General features: G+C 45.8%; 1 protein-coding gene across 1 annotated transcript in view; it reads left to right on the top strand.

The window, feature by feature from the left end:
• The window catches only part of NUF2 (NUF2 component of NDC80 kinetochore complex), a 114,588-nt gene that overhangs the window by 65,867 nt on the left and 21,513 nt on the right, over positions 1–27,208 (top strand). Inside the window, exons 8-13 of the mRNA XM_078781525.1 lie at positions 744–817; positions 2,143–2,236; positions 3,106–3,168; positions 8,587–8,724; positions 9,240–9,380; positions 9,477–9,652. Of these exons, the coding sequence (XP_078637651.1) occupies positions 744–817; positions 2,143–2,236; positions 3,106–3,168; positions 8,587–8,724; positions 9,240–9,380; positions 9,477–9,652 (686 nt within the window). The remainder of the gene's footprint in view (positions 1–743; positions 818–2,142; positions 2,237–3,105; positions 3,169–8,586; positions 8,725–9,239; positions 9,381–9,476; positions 9,653–27,208) is intronic.

The following is a 27,208-nucleotide window of genomic DNA, read 5'->3' as shown; positions in this document are numbered from 1 at the left end:
CAAACAGGCACCAGGGAGACCTGCGAAAACGTATATCGATCAGCTGACAAATGATACTGGGTGTCTGGTTAACGAAATACCTAATGCCATGAGTGATAGAGATGAATGGAAGAAACGTGTCATGGAATGCCGAGTAAGCTCGACGCAGTAAGTAAGTAAGTATTTGACATAACAGGGTGCATGGATGATATGGGTATAAGCACCACAATAGCAGTGTACTATAATAGCAGTGTGTTCTGTTAAAGATTTTTTTTCTTGTTCAGAATGAGCACGTGAGATGAGATTATGAGCTCTGCTGAGTAACGTTCTAATTTTGGAAAATGTGACTGGAGGTGGTCTGGGTGTGGGGTGGGGATGAGAGGGGGATTCCTCCACACAAATAAAAATGTTTATTTGAGCCATTTTGCAGGATCTGATGCTTTAAAACTATTTGAGATATCACCACCAAAATTGCTGTGCTACCTGCCAATGTTATATTCATCCCAAACCTTTAAGACATATTGCATGTTGGACCTGGATATTTTTTTTTGCCAGTCAAGCAAAATCCTTGATTCCCTCGATTGCAATACATTAAAGGGTTTATAGAATCTGCCCTCAACCTTGAACCTAACCCCCTATGTGTCAAACTCTACTTGATAATAGGCATAACCAACATGTCCTTTGACTTTTTCATTCCTGTTCTGAGGTTTTAATGAAAATATGTTTACTTGTGATAATCTTCATACATTTGTTTCTGTTTTCAGAATGAAAGTTTGGATTATTTTGCAAAGCTGAAGAGAGGTAATGAAGAACTGCAAGCTAGGATCAACAAGAGAAAGTGAGATTTATCTTCATTTCAAATAATTTTAACTTTAATTATGGACAATTTCTTCTCCCACCCCATCCATATCAAATGTTGGCTGATGTTTATTTTTTACTGTTTTATCCTGATTTCTATTTTCGATTTCTATTGGTGGGAGTGCATCAGGGGTCGGTACTAAGTCCACTACTATTTGTAGCTGTGATGGAGGTGCTGGCTCAGAACGTAAAGGAGGGTTTACCGTGGGAGTTGTTGTATGCAGATGATCTGGTGTTGATTGCGGAAAGTATGGATGGACTGAAGGAAAAGATGAACAAGTGGAAGGAATGTATGGAGACAAAAGGTCTGAAGGTGAATATAGGAAAGACTAAGGTGATGGCAAGTGGTGAGGTGGAAAGAACTGGGAAGTGGCCATGTGCTGTGTGCAGGAAGGGTGTCGGAGTGAACTCCATTCAATGTACAATGTGTGCTGAGTGGGTTCATCAAAAATGTAGTGGTCTGAGAGGTTTATTAACCAGTGTGGCAGCTACATTCAAGTGTAAGGTGTGCACAGAGGAAGCTGCAGATGGAGGAAATGTTGAGTTGGATCTTGGAGACGGCGTGAAGCTGGAAGGTGTGAAAACATTTTGCTACCTTGGAGACATGCTGAATGGAGAAGGTGGATCCGACTCGGCAACGGTTGCAAGAGTGAAATGTGCATGGAAGAAGTTTCGAGAACTGAGTGGCGTGCTGATGAGGAGGGGAGTGTCGTTGAAGCTGAAGCTGAAGGGAAAGGTGTATGCTGCATGTGTGAGAAGTGTTATGATTTATGGGAGCGAGACATGGGTAATGAACATGGAGCAGCAACGGAGGCTGGAAAGGGTGGAAATGCGAATGGTTCTGTGGACGTGCGGAGTATCGTTGAGAGAGAGGAAGACAAATGATGAATTGCGAAAGATGATGGGAATAGAGCCTGTGATTGGTGCTGTTAAGAGGAACAGGTTGAGATGATTTGGTCATGTGTTGAGGAAGGATGAAAGTGACTGGTTGAGAAGAGTGATAGAAATGAATGTAGAAGGAAGTAGAGGAGGGGGAAGACTGAGAAAGACTTGGCTAAAGATGGTGGAAGAAGAAATGCAGGCAAGGGGATTAACAAGGAGAGATGCAGAAAATAAGGCAAAATGGAGAAGATTGTCATGGGGACCGCAAGGCTAACCCCTGCTCTCGCAGGGAAAATGGCCTTAAAATGCATGATGTTGTTGTTGTTGTTGTATCCTGATTTCTATTTAAGTTGCATGTACTACATAGTTATTTTATGTTCTGAAACCTTGTGTTTTTTTTGTTTTTTTTATGACACGTGCAAGGTCTGTTTTCACCAACACTGACAATGAAATTCAGAGTGCAGCAAAGGAGGCATCCACTGCACAAGATTTAGAAGATGAACTTGCGAAAAAAGCGGTGAGGCTGTGAAGCATACCTGAGTGTTTCCTCTATTTGATTACAAGGAAGCGGGGTGGAGTTGCATGACGTGTGGCAAATAGGACAAGTAGATGAACATTAGTCATCTACATTTTTGTCGTGGCATTGCTTGTGGGTGACGAAGTGTAACTCGGAGTAGGCTGATCCATTGTGATCTACCATAAAATGTATCCCCACACATTTTGAAAAAATAAAATAAAATTGGGATGGAGGGGGGGCTATTGCAATCGTCTCCATCTGTCTGCCCGTCACACTATTTCATCTTGAACGGTTATGCAAAGATCCACCAAACGTGGTAATTATGATCACCCCATGGCAAGAATGTGTGCGAGAGCAGTATATATATTTTTTCCTCGCCACCCTTGGGCTCTGGCATGGGGTTAAATCTCCCAAAATGCAATTACGGGCATGTTTTAAAGCTTTTTTAATGACACTTTGTATATGCAATCAACATTGGGGGACACACGAAATATGTAACCGGTTTTTGGTTTTGACCTCCGGTTTATGCCACAGTGGGTGGGGTGTTAGAATCACAGGGGCGGCGGCAAAATATTTTAAAGCTCAAAATGTGATATTGGGTCATTTCTAGTGGAACTAGGTTGAACTAGCCATCTTTCAACTTTGCTTTAGGTGTAAAGCATGGGAATTTGCAAATGCATGCCATCGACTTCGCTCTAGTGTTTTATTTCTTGAGGGATTGTTCAAGTTCTGCTTGGACAATGTTGGCTTTTCATGTTCCCTAAGATTACTGAGTGTTGTGGCAGTCATTACCCATCTATTGTGATATGATAAAGTTTGTTTGCCTGATTATTCATTTTTCTCCATGTTCAACGTTGTACCTTTTTCAGAACGAGACCAGAGATGAAGTCAGCCAATTGAAAGGAACATTGAAAGAGAATATAAAGGTTTTGGTAAGAAGTCTCAATTGTTTTCATGAAATATTTTAATCCATTGGTCCAGGCATTTTAGTTTTACAGGGACAAAACTGTATCAGAAGGAAATTTTCCTCATTTGTTTATAGTTCAGCACCACCAACAGCAAAGTCCCGGTCCTGGAAAATTTGGGAAAATTGTAAAAAAAAAAAAAAAAGCGCTTTTCCTTTTTCCTCTCATTTGAGGCCGTATCGGCCGCTATTGAATGCATAATTTGGCCAGATTTCAGCCTTTGGTGTGGAAGGAAACCTCATTTTAGTGCCCATTATCATATTTTATGGTGAACAGAATCAAATGGAAGTATAAATTGTCCTGTGTCATATAAATCATGTTGAAGATAGTTTTGTCATCCAATCATAAATCGTATATTTCTGTAACAGTTGCAGATGGAAACATGATATTGGTGTCCATACCTACTTTAATGTTTTTGATTTATTTTGTATATATTGTGTGAGAGATATTATTTTATTTGATATATTTTGAATAATGTTCAATGTTTTTGGTATCCATAACTACATTAACATCACCATCACCAAATGAACTTCTTTGCACGTCACAATTTCTCGTTTACAATCAAGCATATCTTTCACAGGAACTGAGAGGAAAGATGGATGGCAAGCGTGTATTCTGCGGTGAACACGGCAATGGGGAGCCAACAGTAGCTCTCAGAGAATGGTGCACAACCTAAGGCCAGAAAAAAAAAATGAGTTGGTGATCGTCCCCGCCCGACCCTACGAAACACACCCGACCCGAAACTTTTTTTATTTTTTATTTTGAAAAAAATCATTCAAAAACGATCTTTTCACAGTCAAATTTGGCGCCGTTCTGCACCGCATGCGCAGTGCGTGCTGCGCAGAGCGTCGCAAGTGCCTCAGGCAACTTCACCCATTTTACGTTAGCCATTCATGGCGGCTATTGTGTGAGATTTTTCCCGCTGAAATCTGTATCGATTCGTGATAGAATCGGCTTGAAATGCCTATTGTGATCGCATCAATAGCCCGTGAGGGCTCTTCCAAGATGGTGAAGGACTGGTTTGCGTGCAATATCGAGTTGGATGTTACAATCTCGGACTTCTATGCAGAGTTCTCAGACGGCAAGTATGATGGGGATAGGGAGCCATTGCCTGACGATACACGCGGTACTTTTGTCAAAGTATTCGCCGGCCCCAGTAAAACTGACATGACGAAAGTTTCACTAGCTTGCAAAGTTTCTGATGTGACAAAGACTCTTGGCTCATTTCTCAAATTTGTGTTGGCTGCAGACACGGCCACGGATCACAGGATGGAACCCGATAGTCGACCAACTGTTTTTAGTGTCCTCATGAATGCTGCCCGTGATGATGCTTTTTGTACTTGCCTGCCACCTATATTCCCGCTCACTCAGCTGCCACAGAAGAACAAGTTGAACATTTTGAGGAGAAAGGAGTCTTTATTTCATATTTTTCCATGTCAACAAAACTCAATGGAAAGTAGGAAAAAAAAATAAAAAATAAAAATAAAAACCTCCCTCCCTACCCGAACTTTTGAGAAAAAAGGACGATCACCAACTCATTTTTTTTTATCTTGCCTAATAAGATATGCAGCCAACAGAGAAATAATATCAGAACAGAGCCAGGACAAACTGTGCATAAGGAATATCGTCATGTGTATTGTCATCCTTCAAATATAGCAAAAGCAAACAGAAGCACATGTGAGACAAGTACCACAGCTGTTTGTAAATGCCAGTCATCAGAAAAACCTTTCAGCTTCAAAACAGATTGTCTTCAAAGCAGATTTTTTGTGGAACACCCTCCTCCCCCCCCCACCCCCCCCCCCCCTCCTGCCCTTACCTCCGCTCTCTCGATTCTACGGTTCTCTAATGTTGATGGTTCTCTATCTCATTTCCATGGTTCTGCATTCTACTGACGTCCCTGTTCTCTATCTCATTTCCATGGTTCTCCATTCTACCGACGTCCCTGTTCTCTACTGTTGATGTGCTTGTGTGCTTCCCTCTCTCTCCCCCTCTCGTCTCCCATTCCCTTTATTATATTTTTTATGTGTCGGTTTATGTTTTTGTGTTTAATGTGTTTGCTCTTACATGAGCCTCTACTCTGTATTAAAAATAAAAAATAAAAAAACACTTCTGAACACAAGGAAAAGAGAAACTGAAGTTCACACAGGAGTGACAAAGGTTACACAACAAACTGTTTTGGGCAAATGTCAGGTGAGAGATTATGAATGGGCTATTCATGTATGTGCCAGACTAATGCACATACATGACCTTCCATGCCATATATCACCAGCAATGCAGTATGGTGTTTTGCCTCAGGAAGGCTGTCCCTCAGAAGTATGCAACTCAAGGGGATCCAGCGCAGAAAAAGCAGAAAGTAGGATGTCCTTCAAAATCGAAATCCGGTGGTCATCCATGTCTGGATGAGCAGACAGAAGCATTCTTGAAGGTTGCACAAATATCTTGTGGACATTGATGATGAGCAGACCACAGTTGATGATCTGTGCCAAAATGTCTGGGTGCCACGTCATGTTCATGCTGATGGTGATGCAGATCTTCTAATCACTCAGATGACGGCACAGTCGGCAACATTGTCGGACACTGTTCTGATAGATGACACAGACCTATTGGTGTTGCTGTGTTACTTTGCTGATCTGGACACACAACATATTCATGAAGAATTAATCGTAGCAAAACCACGAACATGGGACATCAATGTGGTGAAGCGGCCCCTGGTGAACCAGCGTGCAGAGATATCCGTTTCATCCATGCAATCCTCAGATGCAACACGTCACGCCTGCATGGCATTAGCTAGCACGAATATCTCTGAAGAAATATGCAAAACTCCAAGTCTTCCGTGACCAGGCCGAGACATTCAGTGCATCAGGAAAATCAGCTGAGGAGGTCATTAACTGCAGGAGAAAAAGCTCTGGTGAGTTCATTTAATGGTAAAACCTCTGATGGCTTCAATGCTCTCAGGTACAATATATTCTGCTCGAAGTTTGCAGTGAAACGTTCTTGCATGATACGAGTTTGCCGCTTACTTCTGCATCTGCTAAATTCCATAGCATGAGAGTATATCTTAAAGTCCAGCAGTGGTAAGGTATCTCTATCCTTGGGGCCGAAGACTGGGGTTGGTGTGTAGCTGATGGACGTATTCTTCCGGTCATTACAGATACTAGGGCATGCCCGTACTATATCTATATCTAAAATTATATCCCCCCCTCTATTTACATGAAATGGTTTGGTCCATGAAATGTTTTGGTTCATTCGCAACGCCAAAGCGAACGGCGAACGCTTTACATGAAATGGTTTGGTTCATGAAATGTTTTGGTCCATTCGCAACGCCAAAGCGAACGGCGAACGGCTTGCGAGTACAGTGACAATCCCCCCGGGGTTTTAATTAGTTTTAAAACATCGTTTAACGCCAACATAGTTTGCCGACGGGAAATAAATGAATACGCTCTCAAATGTGCCATCCGAGGCAGAGTGTGTTCGCCACGTTCGGCACACGCGATAGCTCGCTGCTCTCTGATTGGTTGAATCGTTTTTTGGACATAGCTCGGTAAGTAATTGTCCGATTAATATGAAACCTTGAAAAGGCACATCCTCGGGTCCCCAGCAATATACCTGGCAAGTTTAAAGTATATCGGACCCGTGGTTGTCGAGAAACAGCGGTCACAGACAAACAAACGTACAAACAAACAAACGTACAAACAAACAAACACACAGAGATTACTGGAATTATAGATAGATGCAGCCTGCCCCAGGCTCACTGTTTTCTATTATTAGAGGCAAGTGTATGGCAGACTGCAGCTCAAGTAGATAGATGCTCTTCTCAGAAGACTACTATTTTCAATCTAATATGGCCTGGTGTTGGTGTTGGCCTGGTGTTGGCTTCGCGGTTAGGGTGCCGGCTTGGGATCCTGGGTTCGAATCCCGGTCGATCGCTGAATTAACGCCAGGGGGGTTGACTCAGCCTGTCATCCTTCCGAGGTCGGCAAATTGAGTACCAGCTTGCTGGGATGAATGATCCCGGTTTAGAATAGGTACACCGTATCCCTGCGAATCGTAAGAGCGTGACCAAGGGTTGGCGTCAGGAAGGGCATCGGGCCATAAAAACATTGCCTCAAACAGGGAACCATGATTGTCATGGGGCCCGCAAGGCTAACCCCCGCTCTAGCGGGGAAAATGGCCTTAAAACGATCATTCATTCATTATTCCAAGCTTGCGGCCATTGTCATGGGTCTGGATTCTCCAACATGTCATCAGTGACGATGAGGAAATGGATGAGGTTGATGAATGCTACAATTAATAGGATGAATCATTGGTGTCAAACAACACTTTTGTTGCAACCTTGAGTGTATCTTTTTTTTACAAGCTACTTGATTTATATGGATGAAACCTGCAACTCATTTGTACTTGCAATTGGTCTATGTTATCTTTAAAAAGATTAAGTGATGAGTTTCATGGTTAACAGAAGAGGTAGCATTTAGTTTGCGTCGAAGTTATTTGCGACTATATCTTAGTTTATCTGAAAATAGATGTGTTCGTGGGCTGCAACATTGTGTTTTTTTTCTTTTTTTCTGCTGTTGGAAATTTTGTACTAGTCAAATGATATTTTCCATCTTAGTTTCAAGTAACATCCATGTAATTTCACTGCTTGGAATTAATGAAACTTTACAGCATTGTCATTGTTTATTTTGAAAATAATTATCTTCTTTTCTCATCTGTTGAATGCAATACACATATTGTTTGCATGATTGCTTCTTCATTTTTTATTTATCTTTTTATAATTCTGTTGTCATTTTAATAACTGGTTAATTTCAGGAAATTGTATCAGAGAAAGGGTATTTACAGTTCATTTTACATGCAATGTGTAGATTGTGAAGAAAGACTACTTTTGAAAGACCTACATATACATAATACTGAATGAATTCCGCGATCTGTTACCGAAGACACACGTTGATGGGGGGGGGGGGGGGGGGGGGGTGGCATAAACATCAATTTTGATAAACTTCCCAGATTTTCCCAGGCCTGGACTTTTTTAAATTTTTATTATTATTATGCGGGACATGTTGGTGCTTCTAAAAAAACCAAAAAATTATTCTGTGTCAGTTTTGTCCAATATTATGTCTTTTTGGCCTTAAAAATCTTGGACCATATTTATTGTGTGACCTGTGCCGTAATTACATGCAATGTTTGTATGGAAACATTCCATCCGCTCAGTATTGTCAAATTAAGCTTAGGCTGTATTTCCATGGACTGTGGCCTTCCCTTGTGCTTGCAAGGCAATCATTGAAGGTTGCAGATCATTGAAGAGAACAGTATTAGAATAGTGCCTTTCACTGTCTGTCATAAGAGCAATGACTTCTTTGTGATTTATTTATTCTCTGTGAATCTATATAGGACCAGCTGAAAGCAGAACTTGTTGCCAAGAAAGATGAGGAAATTTTGCTACGGGCCGGGATTGTGGAAAACCCTGAGAAGATTATTGCAGATATCAAGCACAAAAATATGAATTTGCAAAACTTCAAAGCACATTTGGTGAGACGATCAAGTAAATTTTGTGTTGCCTCATTTGCCATGCATATTCTTTCTCGGGTTTCAAGGGATTTGGTTTTTCAGGGGATGGCTTTAACGTCAAGGATGGCTTAAGCTTTTAGAAGAGGACGAATAAAATAGGTTAGGTTTGTGATGTATAAAAATTGGTGGGAAGCAAGCAGATACAGTAGCAATTGGATGAGTATACAGGTTGCAGGGGAAGAGAAAAAGCGAGATAGACATGGAGATCGATATCATGGAGTACAATTGTACTCAATATGTCATGATCGCCCAGCAAAAAAATGGCCGCACATTCAAATATGTACAAAATGATGAGCTTAAAAACTACTTTAGAGTGAAGTCATAAGCATGTTAAAGCCATACCTTTTATTTTTGAACACTTTCATAACTAACATGAATGAAAAAATACACACACCCACACACATACACACACATATATATATATATATATATATATATATTTAAACCTAAACATCCGGTACAACTTTGTTCTACAGGAAGAGAAAGTCCGCCAAGGCAAAGAGTTTAAGGAGAAAGAGGAGGAACAGAAAATCTGTCAAGACAATCTCAACTTTGCCTTGGAGGTTCTTGGCGAGACTTCGAGCTTTGTCGAGCAGGGGAAAAGGCTAAAGAAGGAGGTATCTAAATGATATGGCTGCAGTGGCCATTTTACTTTCATCTTAATTGTTTTGGTCTTGCCAGTCTTTACCCTCATTTCTCACTCCCTAATGCAGTTAGGTGAGGTTGAATCCGAGCTGCAGAGAGACGATTGCCTGCTTCGTAACCTTGCTCAGAAGCAGGAGCTCACTCGTCAAACGATAGATCAGCAGCAGGCTTACTTGGCTACTTTCTTGAACATATCTCAGAGGAAAAAGGAGGAATATGCAAAGGAGATTGAAATGTGTAATCGGTGAGTCTTCTAGCAAATGTACGATGCACAATAATTATTAGATTACATCTAAAGGCAAACCAAATTGCCAAACATTTTTTTTTTTTGTTATTATATTTACTGTTTTTGCTCAAGATGAATGTCAATCTGAAGCTATAAAGAAATTAATCTTTGAGTTGGGAAGTTGAAGTGGGGAGGTGTTGGGTGTGGGATGAGGGTGATGAGTAGGTTGTCCCTAAATTTTGAATGATGCATGCTTCTCTTGAAGGTAAGCTTCACACCATTACTTCTGCCACTGAAGATGGTGGAGGTTATATTTTCTTGTTTGTTTGGCTGTCGGTCTGTCTGTCTCAAAAAGTAGTGGACAGGTTGGGTGTGTGACGAGAAAGAATTAATTAGATTTTGGTGAAGATCCAGATCTGGATACTATAATTTATTCAGTGATTCTTCACCACTGAGAAATAGCAGCAAGAACGATATACAGGTGGGGCTGGGGGGAAAGTGAGGTGGGAGGGGGGGGGGGGGGGGGGGGGGAGGAGCGCCTTGTGTGGCAACCCAAAAACCTGTAAGACCCGAAAACAGGCAAGATTTTGAAACCCCATGGTCCTACAATTTTTAACCCTTTCAATCTGAAAAGTTGGTTATTTTCAAGCTTTCTGAAAAGTCAATCGCCCCATTGAATAATTGATCCTCGAGAAAAATGGAAGTGACGTTGGTTGTGCAATCACCAGAGACAAACCTGTGAAGTGGCGTGTACATCTGATTCGGCATCACCTCGTTGTGCTCACCAAGCTTTCCCTCATCTGGTCTATTGCTTTGTGCACATAATTGTTTGTTCAATACCCCCTGCATCGCAATGATGTCTAAAAGGCCTTCAATATCTGGATAAGCAACTTGTGCTTCGAAAAGGAAGCATATATCACTCAGAACCAAGCAAAAAGTGGAGTTGTTGCTGAAACGTGATATAGGTGTTTCGGGGAAACGCCTGAATGAGGAGTATGACGTTGGTACTTTGATGGTCTCGGATCTAAAGAAGCAAAAGGAGCAGATATTACAATTTTATGGTGATAGTGATGTACCCAGGCTAATGGACAAAACGAAAACGTTATATCAGTTGAAGACTGCTGACGTCTAATGCCTTGATTCAGTGGATCAGGCAGCGCTGTTCAGATAATTTTTCCTTGGATCGTGCAGCAACACGCTTAAACTATGGCACAAGCAAACTTTTCAGAACTAATTAGGTCCAACGTCGTCATATGACTATTTGTCTGGGTGTTTCAGCAAATTCCGGAAGAGGCATGCGCTACGTTTGCTTAAAAAATATTTTTAAAACCTCAGCGAACAAGGAAGCTTTAAAACAAACAAATATATATATATACACACAGTGAAACCTTGACTTACGAGTACACCAACTTACGAGTTTTCCGAGATACGAGCCGTCGCTCGGGCGGTTTTTTGCTTTGAGATGCGAGCCGAGATCTGAGTTACGAGCTTACGCCACCCGCCACCAGGTGGGTTCCGGTCACGTGGTTATCTTGCCGTGCAAGCATCTCTGCCGTATATCGCTGCTGCTTTGTTTTCGCATTTTGTTTATTTTGGAAAATTTCTTAGTTTTAACCATGGGTCCTAAGAAATTGAGTGCCAAGGGCAGTACTGAGAAGAAGAAGAGGATGATGTGCTTGGATATAAAACATGCAATCGTCGAAAAACATGAGCGAGGTGTGTGCGTTGTCGACTTGGCGAGGCAGTACGATCGTAGTACTTCTACGATATGTACGATTTTGAAGCAGGAGTCGATAAAGGCTATAACGCCAGCCAAGGGCGTTACGATTATTTCAAAACTCCGGACCTCTATCCATGAAGAGATGGAGAAGTTGGTGTTTGTGTGGTTGACGGAGAAGCAGCTCGCAGGAGATACCGTGACCGAGAGCATCATCTGTGAGAAGGCACGAGACATTTACGGGGATTTGGTGCAGCAGACGGCGGGAACATCAACGGACGAGGCATCGGAAGAGTCATTCAAAGCCAGTCGGGGATGGTTTGATAATTTTAAGAAGAGGACCGGCATTCACTCCGTCGTCAGGCATGGTGAGGCAGCAAGCTCGGATGTGAAGGCAGCTGAAGATTTTATTATAACTTTTGCCGAACTGATAGAAGCCGAACGATACATCCCCCAGCAAATCTTCAACTGTGACGAGACAGGGCTCTTCTGGAAAAAGATGCCGAGGAGGATGTATACAACGGCAGAGGAGAAGAGCATGCCAGGCCACAACTTGTTCAGAGTGCCGGCGATAGCTCGCCTTCTCTTTGTGGAAGACACGGTGAGATCCTTAACATCCAACAACTAATGGGACGCAAACGGGGCGCCCAGTTTAGCGGTACACACATTGATGAATCACCATGCCTGTGAAACACCGACATGACAGGTTATAGCTGGGTCGGGATTCAAACCCAGGCTGGACAGTTTAGAGTCAAGTGTGCGTACCTCCAGTCCAGGCCATCCTGCCAACTTGTATGCTGCATACAGGTGAAATATAAAGCGCGAGATATTTTTATATATACTGTATATTTAAAAATATATATGTGGTTTTTGGCGGGTGTGGTTTTTGGCGGGCTGGAACGGGTTTATAGCATTTCAATGCATTTTAATGGGGAAATTTAATTTGAGAAACGAGCAAATTGAGTTACGAGCTCGGTCACAGAACGAATTAAACTCGTAAGTCAAGGTTTCACTGTATATATATATTATATATATATATACATACATACACACACACACACACACACACACACACACACACACACACACACACACACACACACACTAGCAGAAGTACCCGGAATTGCCTGGCGGCGGGGGAGGGGAGGGGAACGGAACGGGGGAGGAGGGGAGGAGGGGGGGGAGGGGAGAAGAGGAGGGGGAAAGGGGAGGGGGGAGGGGGGGAGGGAAGGGGAGGGCCAGTCAACAATGACATTGCAGTTCTCATGGTCGGAGAGCAGCACAACAATCGCGACATCGTCCTGAATCTTCGCAACAGCATGAAGCGGATTTTGGAGACTCACCGATCCTGTGACGCCCTCCAGTACCGGCGTTGCCGGGTGGGGGAAGGGAGACCCGTGCATTCCCAACCCGTACATTCGCCCTCTCGACTCAAGCTCACTCGGACAAAAGCCTCGCACAAATTACACCGTGAAGGCCCAATGGCCATGTCTATGCCACAAATCAAGTACGTGAGCGAGTCGGGCGCACTGAATTGAAAATATATAGAATGCTCATACTCCGTGAAAAGTGAAGCCAACTGGCGGCGGGGATGGAACATCACATGATCGTTCTGAGCGAATCAGCGCGCTGCTCTGCCACCGGTAAGAATCCGTGTATAATATTCCTCGCTGAAAAAAAATCTATGTGAAACATGCTACTATCTATGCTAAATCATGCTAAATCATGCTAAATGCTAATCATGCTAAAATCTATGCTACTTGCTGTGAGTTTATTGCGGCAAGGAACATCACGTGATCGCATCACGAACGTCATTCGTGATCACGTCATCACGTGATCATGATCGTCATCAATGAGCGCGAATGAGCGAATCAGTGCGCTGCTCTGCCACCGATTCAGGTTCCGTGTATAATATTCCTCGCTGAAAAAAAACATGGATCTAAAGATGAAAGAAAAAAAACCCTATGTGGTGTGAATGGCAATCGATGTTCCTCGCTGAAATGTGAAAAAACGCAATCACTTTTCGCTCTGAAATACGTGCGAACGCGTAACTGAGTTAATGGCGGCAAGGAACATCACGTGATCGCTCTGAGCGAATCAGCTCGCTGCTCTGCCACCGGTCAGATTCCGTGCATAATATTCCTCGCTGAAATGTGCTGAGGTAAAAATATTGTAAAAAAAATATTATGAAATAATTTTTTTTAAGGTCGGCCATGTTCTTCCCAGGCTCAATGGCCATGTCTGTGCCAAATATCAAGTATGTGAGCCTCTCCGTTTAGGAGTCTATCGGTAACATTACACACACACACACACACACACACACACACACACACACACACACACACACACACACACACAAACTGTGTTTTATATATATATATATATATATTGTCGCGACTCCGGCTGTTAAATGCTTCCAGCCCGGAATACTGACGTTAATGTCCGGGCTTCAAGTAGTCCACGGGGTGGACAAAGAGAACTCAATAAACACAACTGTGTTTTAACCGGCCTCTAGGGGTAGGCACGATGATTTATTGGCTCGATCTCAAAAACAATGGATGGTAACAGAGTGGAATACACAGCACAAAGCCTGCAGGAACTGTCGGCACCAGAAGCTCCAAACACGACACAGGCAATATGACTCACAGTTCCAATCTACGATATCCGGGAATCACTCGTTCTCTTCCGGAGTTACTCACTCTTAAAATACAGAACTATAAACGATCAGCACAACTCGGCTGTCGTGAGGCTTAAAAAATCCCCGTTTTTCTATTTTCCACTCGACGCCTTCGAGCCACGTCCGTCGCACAAGATGGCGGCCGGCTCTCTCCCGTCCACCAATCGCGTGCCGAATCGCCACCCAATCGCGTGAGGCTGAAAGGAGGTCACGTGACGTGGTGGGCGGGGCACTAATTTGGTGAGAACAAGGTTGTTTCTCACAGTCCTCCCCACCTAAGTAAAAAACCCGTCGGATAGACGGCGTTTTGAAACCAGTATTTGTAGTAGGTGCAAATCACATGGCAATATGATGGCGGTAATCGTTAACAGGCTTATACAATGAACAAGGTTTATCCACAACACAATATTAAACACAATACACCACATTAATATCTACCCCACAAGAGTTACACTTCACACAAAGCACAATAGAGAGACAAGGGGGCCAAACTCAAGTTGGGGAAAGCGTTTACAGGAGGGAAAACGGACCGAGGAGCAAGTAGCGTTTCCCGGAACTGGTTTTGGGCAAAGGTCCGACAAAATCAGCGGCAACAAACTGGAAAGGCTGACTGATCACGGGGAGGGGCTTTAGGGGTGCCTTGAAAACCTTCACTCCTTTTCCGAGTCGTTGACAAATGGGACAGCTAGCGCAATAGCGCTTGATGTCTCGCGACATGGCGGGCCATATGAACTGATTCTTGACCTTGGCTAAGGTCTTGGCAGCTCCGACATGACCCGAGGAAATATTGTCATGGGCCAATTGCATGACTGACTGACGATGCCTCCCCGGTACGACAACTCGGTGTCGAACCTTCCACGTCTGGGTGGAGGACATGTTCTTTGGGGAATACTTATGCATCAGCACACCTGCACCATTCACATAGTAGCCTGTTCGTCCCGGCTCGGAGTCGTCTCCCATTTCCCAGAGGATGGCAAGGGTGGGATCGAAGTGCTGATCCTCCACTAAACTGGTTACCGCAGACAATGCGGGAGTGACTTCCGGCCCAGAACTGAGGTCGCTAACCGCCTCGGAGGACTGATCCTCCTCCCCGGATTCGCCGACCGGCGAACACGTAGCTGGGGTCCCCGTGTTACAGGCGGGAGCGGTCCCTGAGGAGCACGGCACCTGAGGTTGGCTTGACGGGAGGCTCGGGTGGACTTCAACTGACGCAACGTCACCGTCGGGAACTGAAGTCGAGGCGCTGGGCTCCTCGGGCCAGAGTGAAGATATGTCTGACTCCGCCACTCTCTCCGCCTGTTTACTCTGGGATCTAGTGACCACCCCACAGGTCAGAGTCAATGACTCCTCCCTGGCCATGGCATCATTGCCAATCAGCAAGGAGACCCCGGGTACCGGGTAGTAGGGTACCACCGCACAGGTCATTGGACCCGTAAAAATGTCACTCCGGACCTCGAGGAAGGCAAGGGGATACCGGCCAGGAACCTGGTTAATGCCCCGAAGGATGATATACTCGCCGGTATAACGCATCTGAGAGGCCGGAACTACCCCCGCCCGGAGAACACACAGTGTCGCCCCAGTATCCCGAAGGTATTGGGCCTCAAACTTCAGCACCGAATCAGGGCCACCCACTAAGGCTGTCCCTGAATAATCCTGATACAGAGGATGAATGGAATTAGCCTCGGTGGCAGTGACCTCTGTCACCGATGCCACCATTGTGTGCGAGGGCCCAGTTGATGACCTCCACTGACCTCCCTCCGATTTAACAGCAGGGTTGCCTCGGTAGGCCGGACTAGCTGGGTTAGAGAAGCAGCGGTCTCCACCGTGCCCCACGCGTTTGCAGAAATCGCACCAGGGCCGTGCCCTGGCCTGCAGCTCGCGACCGCCACCAGTGGAGGGCATCGGAGAACCCTTCCCCTCGATCCAGCCGCCGGGCAGACGGGGGGCGGTCTCGATCGCAGAATCCTCCGTCTTATGACGCGACTGCGTGACTTGCAACATTTTGCACGCCAAAACATGTTTATCAATAAGGTTGACGCAGTCTGACAAGGAAACAGTGTCTTTGTCGACAAGAAACAACGCTAAGTCAGGCGGAAGCTGTTGATCGATACGGTAACGCACCAGGAGTTCCGCAACCGCTTGAGGTAACTCAACCTTGCTCCCCTTGAACCATCTCTGCAGCTGTTCCAACAAGACCCGCGAATGTTCCTCATAGGTTTGACTGGACTGACGAGTCCAACTGAAAAAATTACGCCTATAAATACACGCGGACACCGCATAGGCGTTCAAAATCTCGGCCTTCAATTTCCTGTATTTGTTTGCGTCCTCGGTTGCCATCCTCGCATATACCTCCCTCGCCTTCTCAGATAGATGGCTAACAAGATGGCCGACCCACAAGCTCTCATCAATGCCACCGGAAGCCAACAACTTCTCCGCCATCTCCAGATACGCTTCTGGCTTCGTGTCTCCCGTCCAGTCCGGCAAACGAACATGAACAGTTTCCGGGACGCTTGCAGCAGACACCTCTGCCCGCAGTCGTTCAGTCAACATTCGCAACTCATGCTCTCTGACGCGTTCAGCTTCTGCTGCCGCATGCTCTCTCTCTGCTGCCGCATGCTCTCTCTCTGCTGCCGCCTGCTCTCGGTCTTCTCGCTTAATACGCTCTGCCTCTGCCCTGTCATTCTCCCTGTTATACATGTCGAGTTGTTGAACCGGAGTCAGCCCGGTCCAGAAGGTCGAACGCATGCATTTAGTCATGATGGGATCGCTTCCTAACATATCGGGTTTAGTGACCGGGTCAAGGCTGATTGCGTCGCTCACATCGCCACCCACGTGACTGTCAACATGATCAGGTTGAACTCTCACTTCTCTGGTCGACATAGCTTGGCTACGAGTTATAAGACAAGGCACAAAACACTGAGTCTAAAAGGAGGCTGGATCGAAATATTTCAGCAATATCTTTCACCACATGGGACGGCAATTCACCCAGGGGAGGCAAACAATATTGGGGTGGTACACGTAATTCAAACACAACGCTCTGTTGGGGAAATACGACACGAACTACACAATATCACCAACGCACATCAAATTGCCAATGAGAAAAATGCAACGTACAAATAACTCACGTTTTTTTTTTTGTTTTTTTTTTTTGATGTCGGTTTGTTTGGAGGGATCCGGAAACTATTCACTTATCCGGTAGTGAAGTACCACACAAGATAGCGTCCTATGGTGAGAAAGTTCCTCCAAGATGGCGTCTGCTGGTGAGAAGGTTCCTCCAAGATGGCGTCTGCTGGTGAGAAGGTTCCTCCAAGATGGCGTCTGCTGGTGAGAAGGTTCCTCCAAGATGGCGTCTGCTGGTGAGAAGGTTCCTCCAAGATGGCGTCTGCTGGTGAGAAGGTTCCTCCAAGATGGCGTCTGCTGGTGAGGAAACGATGAGCAGATGCAGGAAGATGTCGTCCACTGCAGAATTCCCGTCTCAGTTCGAATGTCTCTTACTTGAATAATCCTTGGACGAGCAACCCATTTGTCGCGACTCCGACTGTTAAATGCTTCCAGCCCGGAATACTGACGTTAATGTCCGGGCTTCAAGTAGTCCACGGGGTGGACAAAGAGAACTCAATAAACACAACTGTGTTTTAACCGGCCTCTAGGGGTAGGCACGATGATTTATTGGCTCGATCTCAAAAACAATGGATGGTAACAGAGTGGAATACACAGCACAAAGCCTGCAGGAACTGTCGGCACCAGAAGCTCCAAACACGACACAGGCAATATGACTCACAGTTCCAATCTACGATATCCGGGAATCACTCGTTCTCTTCCGGAGTTACTCACTCTTAAAATACAGAACTATAAACGATCAGCACAACTCGGCTGTCGTGAGGCTTAAAAAATCCCCGTTTTTCTATTTTCCACTCGACGCCTTCGAGCCACGTCCGTCGCACAAGATGGCGGCCGGCTCTCTCCCGTCCACCAATCGCGTGCCGAATCGCCACCCAATCGCGTGAGGCTGAAAGGAGGTCACGTGACGTGGTGGGTGGGGCACTAATTTGGTGAGAACAAGGTTGTTTCTCACAATATACAGACTTGGCATTTAATATGGAATATTCTTTTTGTGGGGGTGAACTTACTTTTCAAGATGTCTTTGAACCAAAAGTTCATTGGAATTATGGTGAAATTATTCTAGATTTTGTTAATGTGACCTTTAAAAGAAACAAAAACCACATTTGACATTTCGAAACAAATAAATTGATCCTTGAAAGTGATGTAAAGTGATATCGAACTCAATTCATGGACAGTACTGTGTTAAACTTCTGTACGTTTTCCAGAAGTATCTCTTTATTTTGCACATTAGCCAATTTTTTTTTTAACAAAAACAAAAGTTAAATTACGACTGGGATTACGGACAGTAAAATTACAGTTCAGTACATCGTGTAACCACCACGAGCATTCAGGAGAGCACGTACACGTTGAGGCATGCTGTTCACGAGATTTTCCAAGGTTTGGACAGGAATCGCTTGCCATGCGCAGTGACAATAGCCTGCTGCAATTCACGCACAGAGGTCGGCTGCTGGTCCAAGTGGTCGATTTGACGCATTAATTCTGCCCACAAGTTCTCTATCGGATTCATATCCGGGGACATGGCAGGCCACTCCATATGCTCTACACCACGGTCAGCAAGAACGTGTTGGATCATGCGAGCACGATGAGGCCGTGCATTGTCATCTTGGAAGACAAAGTTTCCTCGAAAGGCTGCACGAGCAAATGGAAGCGATGTTTCTTCCAGAATAGCCCTGTACTTGAACTGGTTCAGGTTTCCATTCAGAACAACCAGGTCAGTTTTGCCCCCTGCATGAAAAGCAGACCAAACGGTCACCCCACCACCTCCAGCTTGCACTCTTGGCACTATACAATCTTTGTTGTAGGCTTCTTGCACTTGTCTGCGCACTCGGACGCGGCCATCTTGACGATAGACCAGATAGACCAGGGCCTACTCGTGGACTTGCCTACTCCTACCCTCTCGTGCTGGGCCTGCCTTGGGGCCTACTGTTGGGCCTGCCTTGGGGCCTACTCGTGGACTTACCTACTCCTACCCTCTCGTGCTGGGCCTGCCTTGGGGCCTACTGTTGGGCCTGCCGTGGGGCCTATTACTGGGCCTGCCCTGGGGCCTACTGTTGGGCCTACTCTTGGACCGGCCTACTCTTGGACCGGCCTACTCTTGGACCGGCCTACTCTTGGACCGGCCTACTCTTGGACCGGCCTACTCTTGGACCGGCCTACTCTTGGACCGGCCTACTCTTGGACCGGCCTACTCTTGGACCGGCCTACTCTTGGACCGGCCTACTCTTGGACCGGCCTACTCTTGGACCGGCCTACTCTTGGACCGGCCTACTCTTGGACCGGCCTACTCTTGGACCGGCCGACTCTTGGACCGGCCGACTCTTGGACCGGCCGACTCTTGGACCGGCCGACTCTTGGACCGGCCGACTCTTGGACCTGCCGACTCTTGGACTGGCCTACTCTGGTTTTTTTCCCTCTCTTCTCCCTTCTTTGTTTTATGTGTAGGAAGAGATTTTCGTGTGATAACCCATAAATAAAGACAGTGTGATTGAAGGCTTGGCTTGATGTGCTTCAGGCCATTACAAATTGGGGGCTCATCCGGGAGCTGATTTATATGATACCTGTCTTGGATTTATTAATTTTTTCCCTGCATTTGTAAGTTTTCTCATTGGCAGATAATTTGACTTTTGTTTACGGTGCTGGTACTTCTACTGCAGTCGTACACCATGGCTGAGGAGATGGATTTTGAAGTGAAGGAATTTTTAGAGAAGAAGGGGCTATCAGTGCAAGATGTAGAACTGTTATGTAAGGTAGAGTTACGAGCTGTAGCTGATCATCTTGGGGTTAGTGGGACATCTAGCATGAAAAAGGCAGAGATTGTTTCGGCAATTGTCAGTCACATGGGTTTAGAACCGTAGGTAAGATTGAGGAGTGAAGCCTTGGAATTGGTCCGGTTGGAATCAGAAGAAAGACAGCTCAGACTAAAGTTAGAAGACAAGGAACGGCAAAGAGAGTTTGAAAGAGAAAAGGAAGAAAAGCAAAGAGAGTTTGAAAGAGAAAAAGAAGAACGACAACGAGAGTTTGAGTTAAGAAAATTAGAAATGCAGGTGGGACCGGCCCAACCCGTTTCCATCGATTCAGGTGGGGGGGGTCAAATTGATCTCCCCCGTTCTTTTGATGTGGCCCGAAACATTAGGCTTGTTCCCAAGTTTAACGAGGAGGAGGTGGAAACGTTTTTTCTGTCTTGAAAATATAGCAAAACGTCTTCAGTGGCCCGTACAATACTGGACCCTGCTACTACAAAGTGGGTTCATAGGGAGAGCCCAGGAAGTGTATTCAGCTCTGTCGGAGGATCAGTTAGAGAATTATGAGGCTGTTAAAAAGGCTGTGTTGTCAGCCTATGAGCAAGTTCCGGAAGCGTACCGGCAGAAGTTCCAAACCCTGAAAAGACAGGCTGGGCAGACATTTGTTGAATTTGCTAGGGGGAAGGAAATGAGTTTTGATCGGTGGTATCGTTCTCTACAAGTGGATAGGACCAGGACCTATGGTAATCTCCAGGGGGGGGGGGGGGGGGGGGGGGTTATCTTGATGGAAGAGTTTAGGAACAGTATCCCCTTGGACATTAGGACCCACCTTACAGATCACATAAGGTTGGTGAGTTGAAAAAAGCTGCTGTTGATGCAGATGATTATGAACCTACCCATAAGAGAGGCTTTGGTTTTCCTCATTATGGTACTACCTGGGATAACAAGAAGGGGGTTAGTGAGGACCAGTCAGAGGGGGAGTGGACCGACCATAGGGGTCCATTGGTGCGGCCGTCTGAGTAGACAGTTGGAGTGGTCGACTCAGGCATCTTGCCGGGGAACGGCCCCAATGTGTTATTACTGTAAACAGAGGGGACATCTAAAGTCCAATTGTTGGAAATTGCAAAGGGAGGAGAAGCAGGGAGGCCCCGCTAGACCTATTGCATGGGTTCGAACCAAAGTGGACAGTCACCGTGATTGTGCCCTTTCAGTTAAAGCTGAGGATACTGCTGACTTTACGAGCCCCGGACAGGACCGTTATAAACCTTTTATGTCCAAGGGCCAAGTGTCTTGGGACGGGGAAGTCAAGTCCGTCGTTATTTTGAGGGATACTGGGGCAGCTCAGTCGTTGATGTTGTCCAATATTTTACCATCGACTTGGAGTAGATCCGTGTAAGGGAGTGCCTTAATCCAGGGCATTGCAGGTCGTTTTGTCCCAGTCCCCTTACATAGGGTGAACTTGAAGTCTGATTTGGTCACAGGACCCGTGACAGTAGGAATAGTCCCCACTCTCCCCATAGAAGGTATTAGTTTCCTATTGGGAAATGATTTGGCTGGGGATAGGGTTGGTGTTTCCCCAGTACTTTCCATACATCCTATAGTTCAGCAAGAGACTGAGGATTTGCAAGAGAGGTTCCCTGGTATTTTCCCTGCTTGTGTAGTGATGAGATCCCAAACGCAGAAAGAGAAGCAGACTGACATCGAGTTGACAACTGTACCAGATTCTGAGGTGTGGTTGGCGAAGACGTTTTTCAATGATTTAACCAGCGATGATGGGATAGGGAATGGGGCTTCTTGTGTGCCTGTGTTGAATCATTCTTCACTAGTTAAGGACCAGCAGGCAGATCCTGTACTAAGAGACCTCAGACAAAAGGCTATGACGGAGTTGGAAGCTAAGGAAGTCTCCAACTGTTACTATGTGAAATCTGATGTGTTAATGAGAAAGTGGAGACCCCCTCGTGCTCCCGCCAGTGACGATTGGTCTGTGGTACACCAGGTAGTGGTACCACCCCATTGTCGTCTTGAAATTCTACGGCTGGGCCATGAAATTCCCATGGCCAGACATGCGGGAATCAGGAAAACTCAGGCTAGGATCCTGGCACATTTTTATTGGCCTAAGTTGCACCAGGACATAGTGGCGCGCACTGTAAGACCTGCCATACCTGTCAAATGAGAGGGAAACCCCAGCCCTCGATGAAACCAGCTCCCCTTGCACCCCTGCCCGTTTTTGAGGAGCCTTTCAGGAGAGTACTGATTGATTGTGTTGGTCCATTACTGTTACGTGCTCCTCCCCAAACCCCCTGGTCACGGTGTACCTCTGAGCCCCGAGAGGAGTCACGGCAGAAAGATGTGTTATTCTGTGTCAAAGATCAATGGTGAAACCACACCAATTGTTACCAACAAACAAATATTGTATGAAGATCACACAAGAAGAATAACAGTACAACAACAATCGTAGTCAATTGTACAACCAATATATATTTCCTATGATGGTACCATCAGGTTCGTACAATAAAACTCACTGTGCTCCAAGTGAGCGAAAAGAAGAACATTCCCAATGTCTCCATTTCCGCATCAAGCCAAAGTCGTATTCCGGCATCAAGCCAAAGTCGTATTCCGGCATCAAGCCAAAGTCGTATTCCGGCATCAAGCCAAAGTCATATACCGGCATCAAGCCAAAGTCGATCCGCTCCAGCGATCGTCAGAACGATGTCTAATCGAGACCAGAATCCCGTTCGGATGACACTCACAGTCCCGACTCTGGGACCGGCCTACTCCTTGACCGGCCTACTCTTGGACCGGCCTACTCTTGGACCGGCCTACTCTTGGACCGGCCTACTCTTGGACCGGCCTACTCTTGGACCGGCCTACTCTTGGACCGGCCTACTCTTGGACCGGCCTACTCTTGGACCGGCCTACTCTTGGACCGGCCTACTCTTGGACCGGCCTACTCTTGGACCGGCCTACTCTTGGACCGGCCTACTCTTGGACCGGCCTACTCTTGGACCGGCCTACTCTTGGACTGGCCTACTCTGGTTTTTCCCTCCCTTCTCCCTTCTTTGTTTTATGTGTAGGAAGAGATTTTCGTATGATAACCCATAAATAAAGACAGTGTGATTGAAGGCTTGGCTTGGTGTGCTTCAGGCCGTAACAAGGTGGATCAGACTCGGCAATGGTTGATAGAGTGAGATGTGCATGGAAGAAGTTTCGGGAACTGAGTGGCGTGCTGACGAGGAGGGGAGTGTCGTTGAAGCTGAAGGGAAAGGTGTATGCTGCATGTGTGAGAAGTGTTATGATTTATGAGAGTGAGACATGGGTAATGAACATAGAGCAGCAACGAAGGTTGGAAAGGGTGGAAATGCGAATGGTTCGATGGATGTGCGGAGTATCGTTGAGAGAGAGGAAGACAAATGATGAATTGTGAAAAATGATGGGAATAGAGCCTGTGATTGATGCTGTGAAGAGGAAGAGGTTGAGATGGTTTGGTCATGTGTTGAGGAAGGATGAAAGTGACTGGTTGAGAAGAGTGATGGAAATGAATGTAGAAGGAAGTAGAGGAGGGGGAAGACCGAGAAAGACTTGGCTAAAGATGGTGGAAGAAGAAATGCGGGCAAGGTGGTTAACAAGGAGAGATGCAGAAATAGGGCAAGATGGAGAAGATTGTCATGGGGACCGCAAGGCTAACCCCCGCTCTAGCAGGGGAAATGGCCTTAAAATGCATGTTGTTGTATTGTTGTTGTTTTCACCCCGCAAATTGGGCTAAGGGGTATTGTCGGCCGGGCGTCAGTCAACTTTTGGTTTCCGTCAATTTCGAGCAGAACGGCTTGTCCAATTAAATCCATTTTTGCAGTTTGTGTTGGGGTTGAGTCGAGGATGGTTCCTTTCGAAAATGGGCACGCTGCGATTTTCAATATGGACGCCACGGCAGCCATCTTGAAATTGGTTTCCGTCAATTTCGAGCAGAACGGCTTGTCCGATTAAATCCATTTTTGCAGTGTGTTCGGGTTGAGTGGAGGAAGGTTCATGGGCGCACTGCGATTTTCAATATGGCCACCACGGCAGTCATCTTGAAATTGGTTTCCGTCAATTTCAAGCAGAACGGCTTGTCCGATGAAATCCATTTTTGCAGTGTGTTGGGGTTGAGTAGAGGAAGGTTCCTTTCGAAAATGGGCGCGCTGCGATTTTCAATATGGACGCCACGGCAGCCATCTTGAAATTGGTTTCCGTTAATTTCGAGCAGAACGGCTTGCCCGATTAAATCCATTTTTGCAGTGTGTTGGGGTTGAGTGGAGGAAGGTTCATGGGTGCACTGCGATTTTCAATATGGCCGCCACGGCAGCCATCTTGAAATTGGTTTCCGTTAATTTCGAGCAGAACGGCTTGCCCGATTAAATCCATTTTTGCAGTGTGTTGGGGTTGAGTGGAGGAAGGTTCATGGGTGCACTGCGATTTTCAATATGGCCGCCATGGCAGCCATCTTGAAATTGGTTCCGTCAATTTCAAGCAGAACGGCTTGTCCGATTAAATCCATTTTTGCAGTGTGTGTTGGGGTTGAGTAGAGGAAGGTTCCTTTCGAAAATGGGCGCGCTGCGATTTTGCAATATGGCCGCCACGGCAGCCATCTTGAAATTTGGTTTCCACCATGCATGGGCTGAGGGGTTACGCCCGCTTTGCGGTGCTATTTATTATGAACTGGTTAACGATCTTAAACCTGAATTAGAAGCTGGCAAGGCGTATGATCGGGACAGCCTTCTCAACAAATACAAGTCTCTTCTTGAGGTACAAGGTATCGACCCAAGTGAGGTATCCAAATTCACAAAGCAGCATCTGAAGCTCAGAATGGTGAGGCATTATTTTGAAGAAGAGGTAGCATTCCACCAGCCCCACATGAAAACACAACCAAAACTTGTGTATAGCAGTTCCACATCTTTGCAAAATGTGAATACATATTTTAAACAATCAACTAACTTAACTGAACCTAGTGCATCTACATGTGATGAGAGATTGTGACCCGACCACACCAGGCTTTTGTACCGCACTGTGATGCTGATCATTAGTGACATTGCTCAGTGTAATGGAATCTGTATAAAACCTATGAATACCACAGATTTGAATCTCGCCTCGGCCAAAACATTTTTCTTTTTTTTTTGTATACTGAACCGAGGCTCGTGAAAGAGCTAACATTTATTTCACAAACAAATCGACCAGACAAACAAAATATATCAAAAGAGGGAGCGGAAGACAAGATGGGGAGAGAAGGGGAAGCACACAAACACAACATTTGAGAGCAGGGACATCGGGAATGTGTGGGAGGGAGAGGGCTTGGGGGGAGGCGGCATGGGAAGGGGGGGGGGGGGGGGGGAGAATAGTCTAAACACAAGGACACCAAGGACTTCCAGGAAAGAAGTTGGTATTTCAAAAAAGTGGATTTGGGGTGAAATTAGCGGGGGTAGAAAAGATCAAGGTTTTGGATGGGGGAAGATAAGAGATGGTGGTGAACAGCTGTTTTAAAGACCTGGAGGGTGGAGTGTGATTGAAGAGAGTGAGGGAGTTTGTTCTAGAGGCGGGAGAAAAGAGGCATGAAGGAGTGAAGGTGAGCAGAGAGTCTTGATTTTGGCAGTTTAACCATAAGAGGGTTGCAGGCAGATCTTGTGCGACCTGTAGGAATATTTGGGGGACAGATCCCAGAGAGAGCTGGGGGGGAAGGCCAGAGTGGAGTCGGTAGAAGACGGAAAGACCACCAACCTGCCTGCGGTGAGTGAGTGAAAGGCCCTTGGAGTTAGCTTCATCGCGGGAGATTCCAATGATTCTGAATGCTTTGGTTTCAACAGCGTGAAGACGAGCTGGGTGTGAGGCAGGAACACCACCCCCTAGGGGAGAGCAGTATTCCATTGAGCTGCGGATGAAAGCCTTGTATGTGGTGAGGAGCTCAGGTGTGCCAAGGAAGGACTTCGCACGACGGAGGATGCCCAGTCGGCGACTGGCTTTGGAGGCCAGATTTGAAATGTGGTTTTCCCAGGAAAGATCATGGCAGATAGTGAGACCCAAAAGCTTGAGTGACAGAACTTCTTGGAGAGGATTATTCAGAAAGTGGATGGGAGGGTTGTCCAGTCGGTCTTTTCGGAGAGACATCGTAAGAGTGTGAGATTTGTCAGGATTGAAAGACATGTTCCACTTGTTTGCCCAGTCTGTGATTTTGTCCAGGTCTGCAGAGAGTGAGGAGGCTGCAGACTGCCGATCTGAGGGATGAGGAATGGAGCGACAGAGAGTAGAGTCATCAGCAAAGAGTTAGAGAGGATTTTCAAGAGAGTCAGAGAGATCATTGATGAAGACCAGAAAAAGCACAGGGCCTAGGGCCCAGAACATTATTCCAGACAGTCTATATATTGGTTCCTGCGTTGGGTTATTTCCACCGATTAATGATGGTGCTTTGATGCTTCCTCTGGAATGCAAAAATCATTCGGACGAGAGAAGGACCCTCATAGTTGCACAACATATTTTTGCATTGCTCGTCGCATGCAAGATTCAAGACCCCCCCCCCTCCCGAAGCACACAAGTCTTGCCATAGCATTACGCCCCATAACCAGATCAAAATAACTCATCATTTCACTAAATAGTATGTGTCACTGTTACTCCGATGACAAGATAGAGGCCATTAATGTTTGGATAGAAATGGAGATTCTGGCGAAGTCAGAAGAACAGGAGGTTCTCATTAAATCTTCCATCTCTTCCGGTGGCCTCATTCAGATGGCTGGTGACAATAACGATATCAATGAGACTTTAAATGGGAAACACATGCCACTACGGTTGTGCTGCATCAACGATGACAATTTTTCCCCTACCAGAACACACCGTTGGTTGATCATTCTTGTAGCAGTTACAGATCGCTCAACAGTGCAATGATGATACAAGCTATGCACGAGTTCAGCTCCCATGGCAAAAGACCCAGCGTTACAAATTCTGTTGGCAAGGCATGTAAAGACTGGTTACAGTGTGTGGAGCACCTCGAATCATCAGGCAGTCTGACGGACCTGGTGTGGACTCTTTGCGTGCTTTGTCCAACTAAATTATTCGACGTTAACAATCAGATATGTAATGCTCATTGTTATATAGTTAAAGAGCAACAATAGAACTAAAGGCTGGAGCAAAATCCCTCCCCCACCCTACTCCAACCCCATACGACGATAAACGCCTCAGAATAACCTGATTAATTTATGACCATTACCTACATGATGTAGCATTGGGTTGTGCACTTCAGTGATGTTGGATTTCCAGAAATATTGCAAAAAAGATTGTGTTAAATAACACCAGTATGA

The sequence above is a fragment of the Myxine glutinosa genome, chromosome 1, assembly GCF_964187855.1.
Source record: "Myxine glutinosa chromosome 1, kmMyxGlut1.1, whole genome shotgun sequence".
Taxonomy (NCBI): domain Eukaryota; kingdom Metazoa; phylum Chordata; class Myxini; order Myxiniformes; family Myxinidae; genus Myxine; species Myxine glutinosa.
This window is presented reverse-complemented; position numbering and strand designations above follow the sequence as displayed.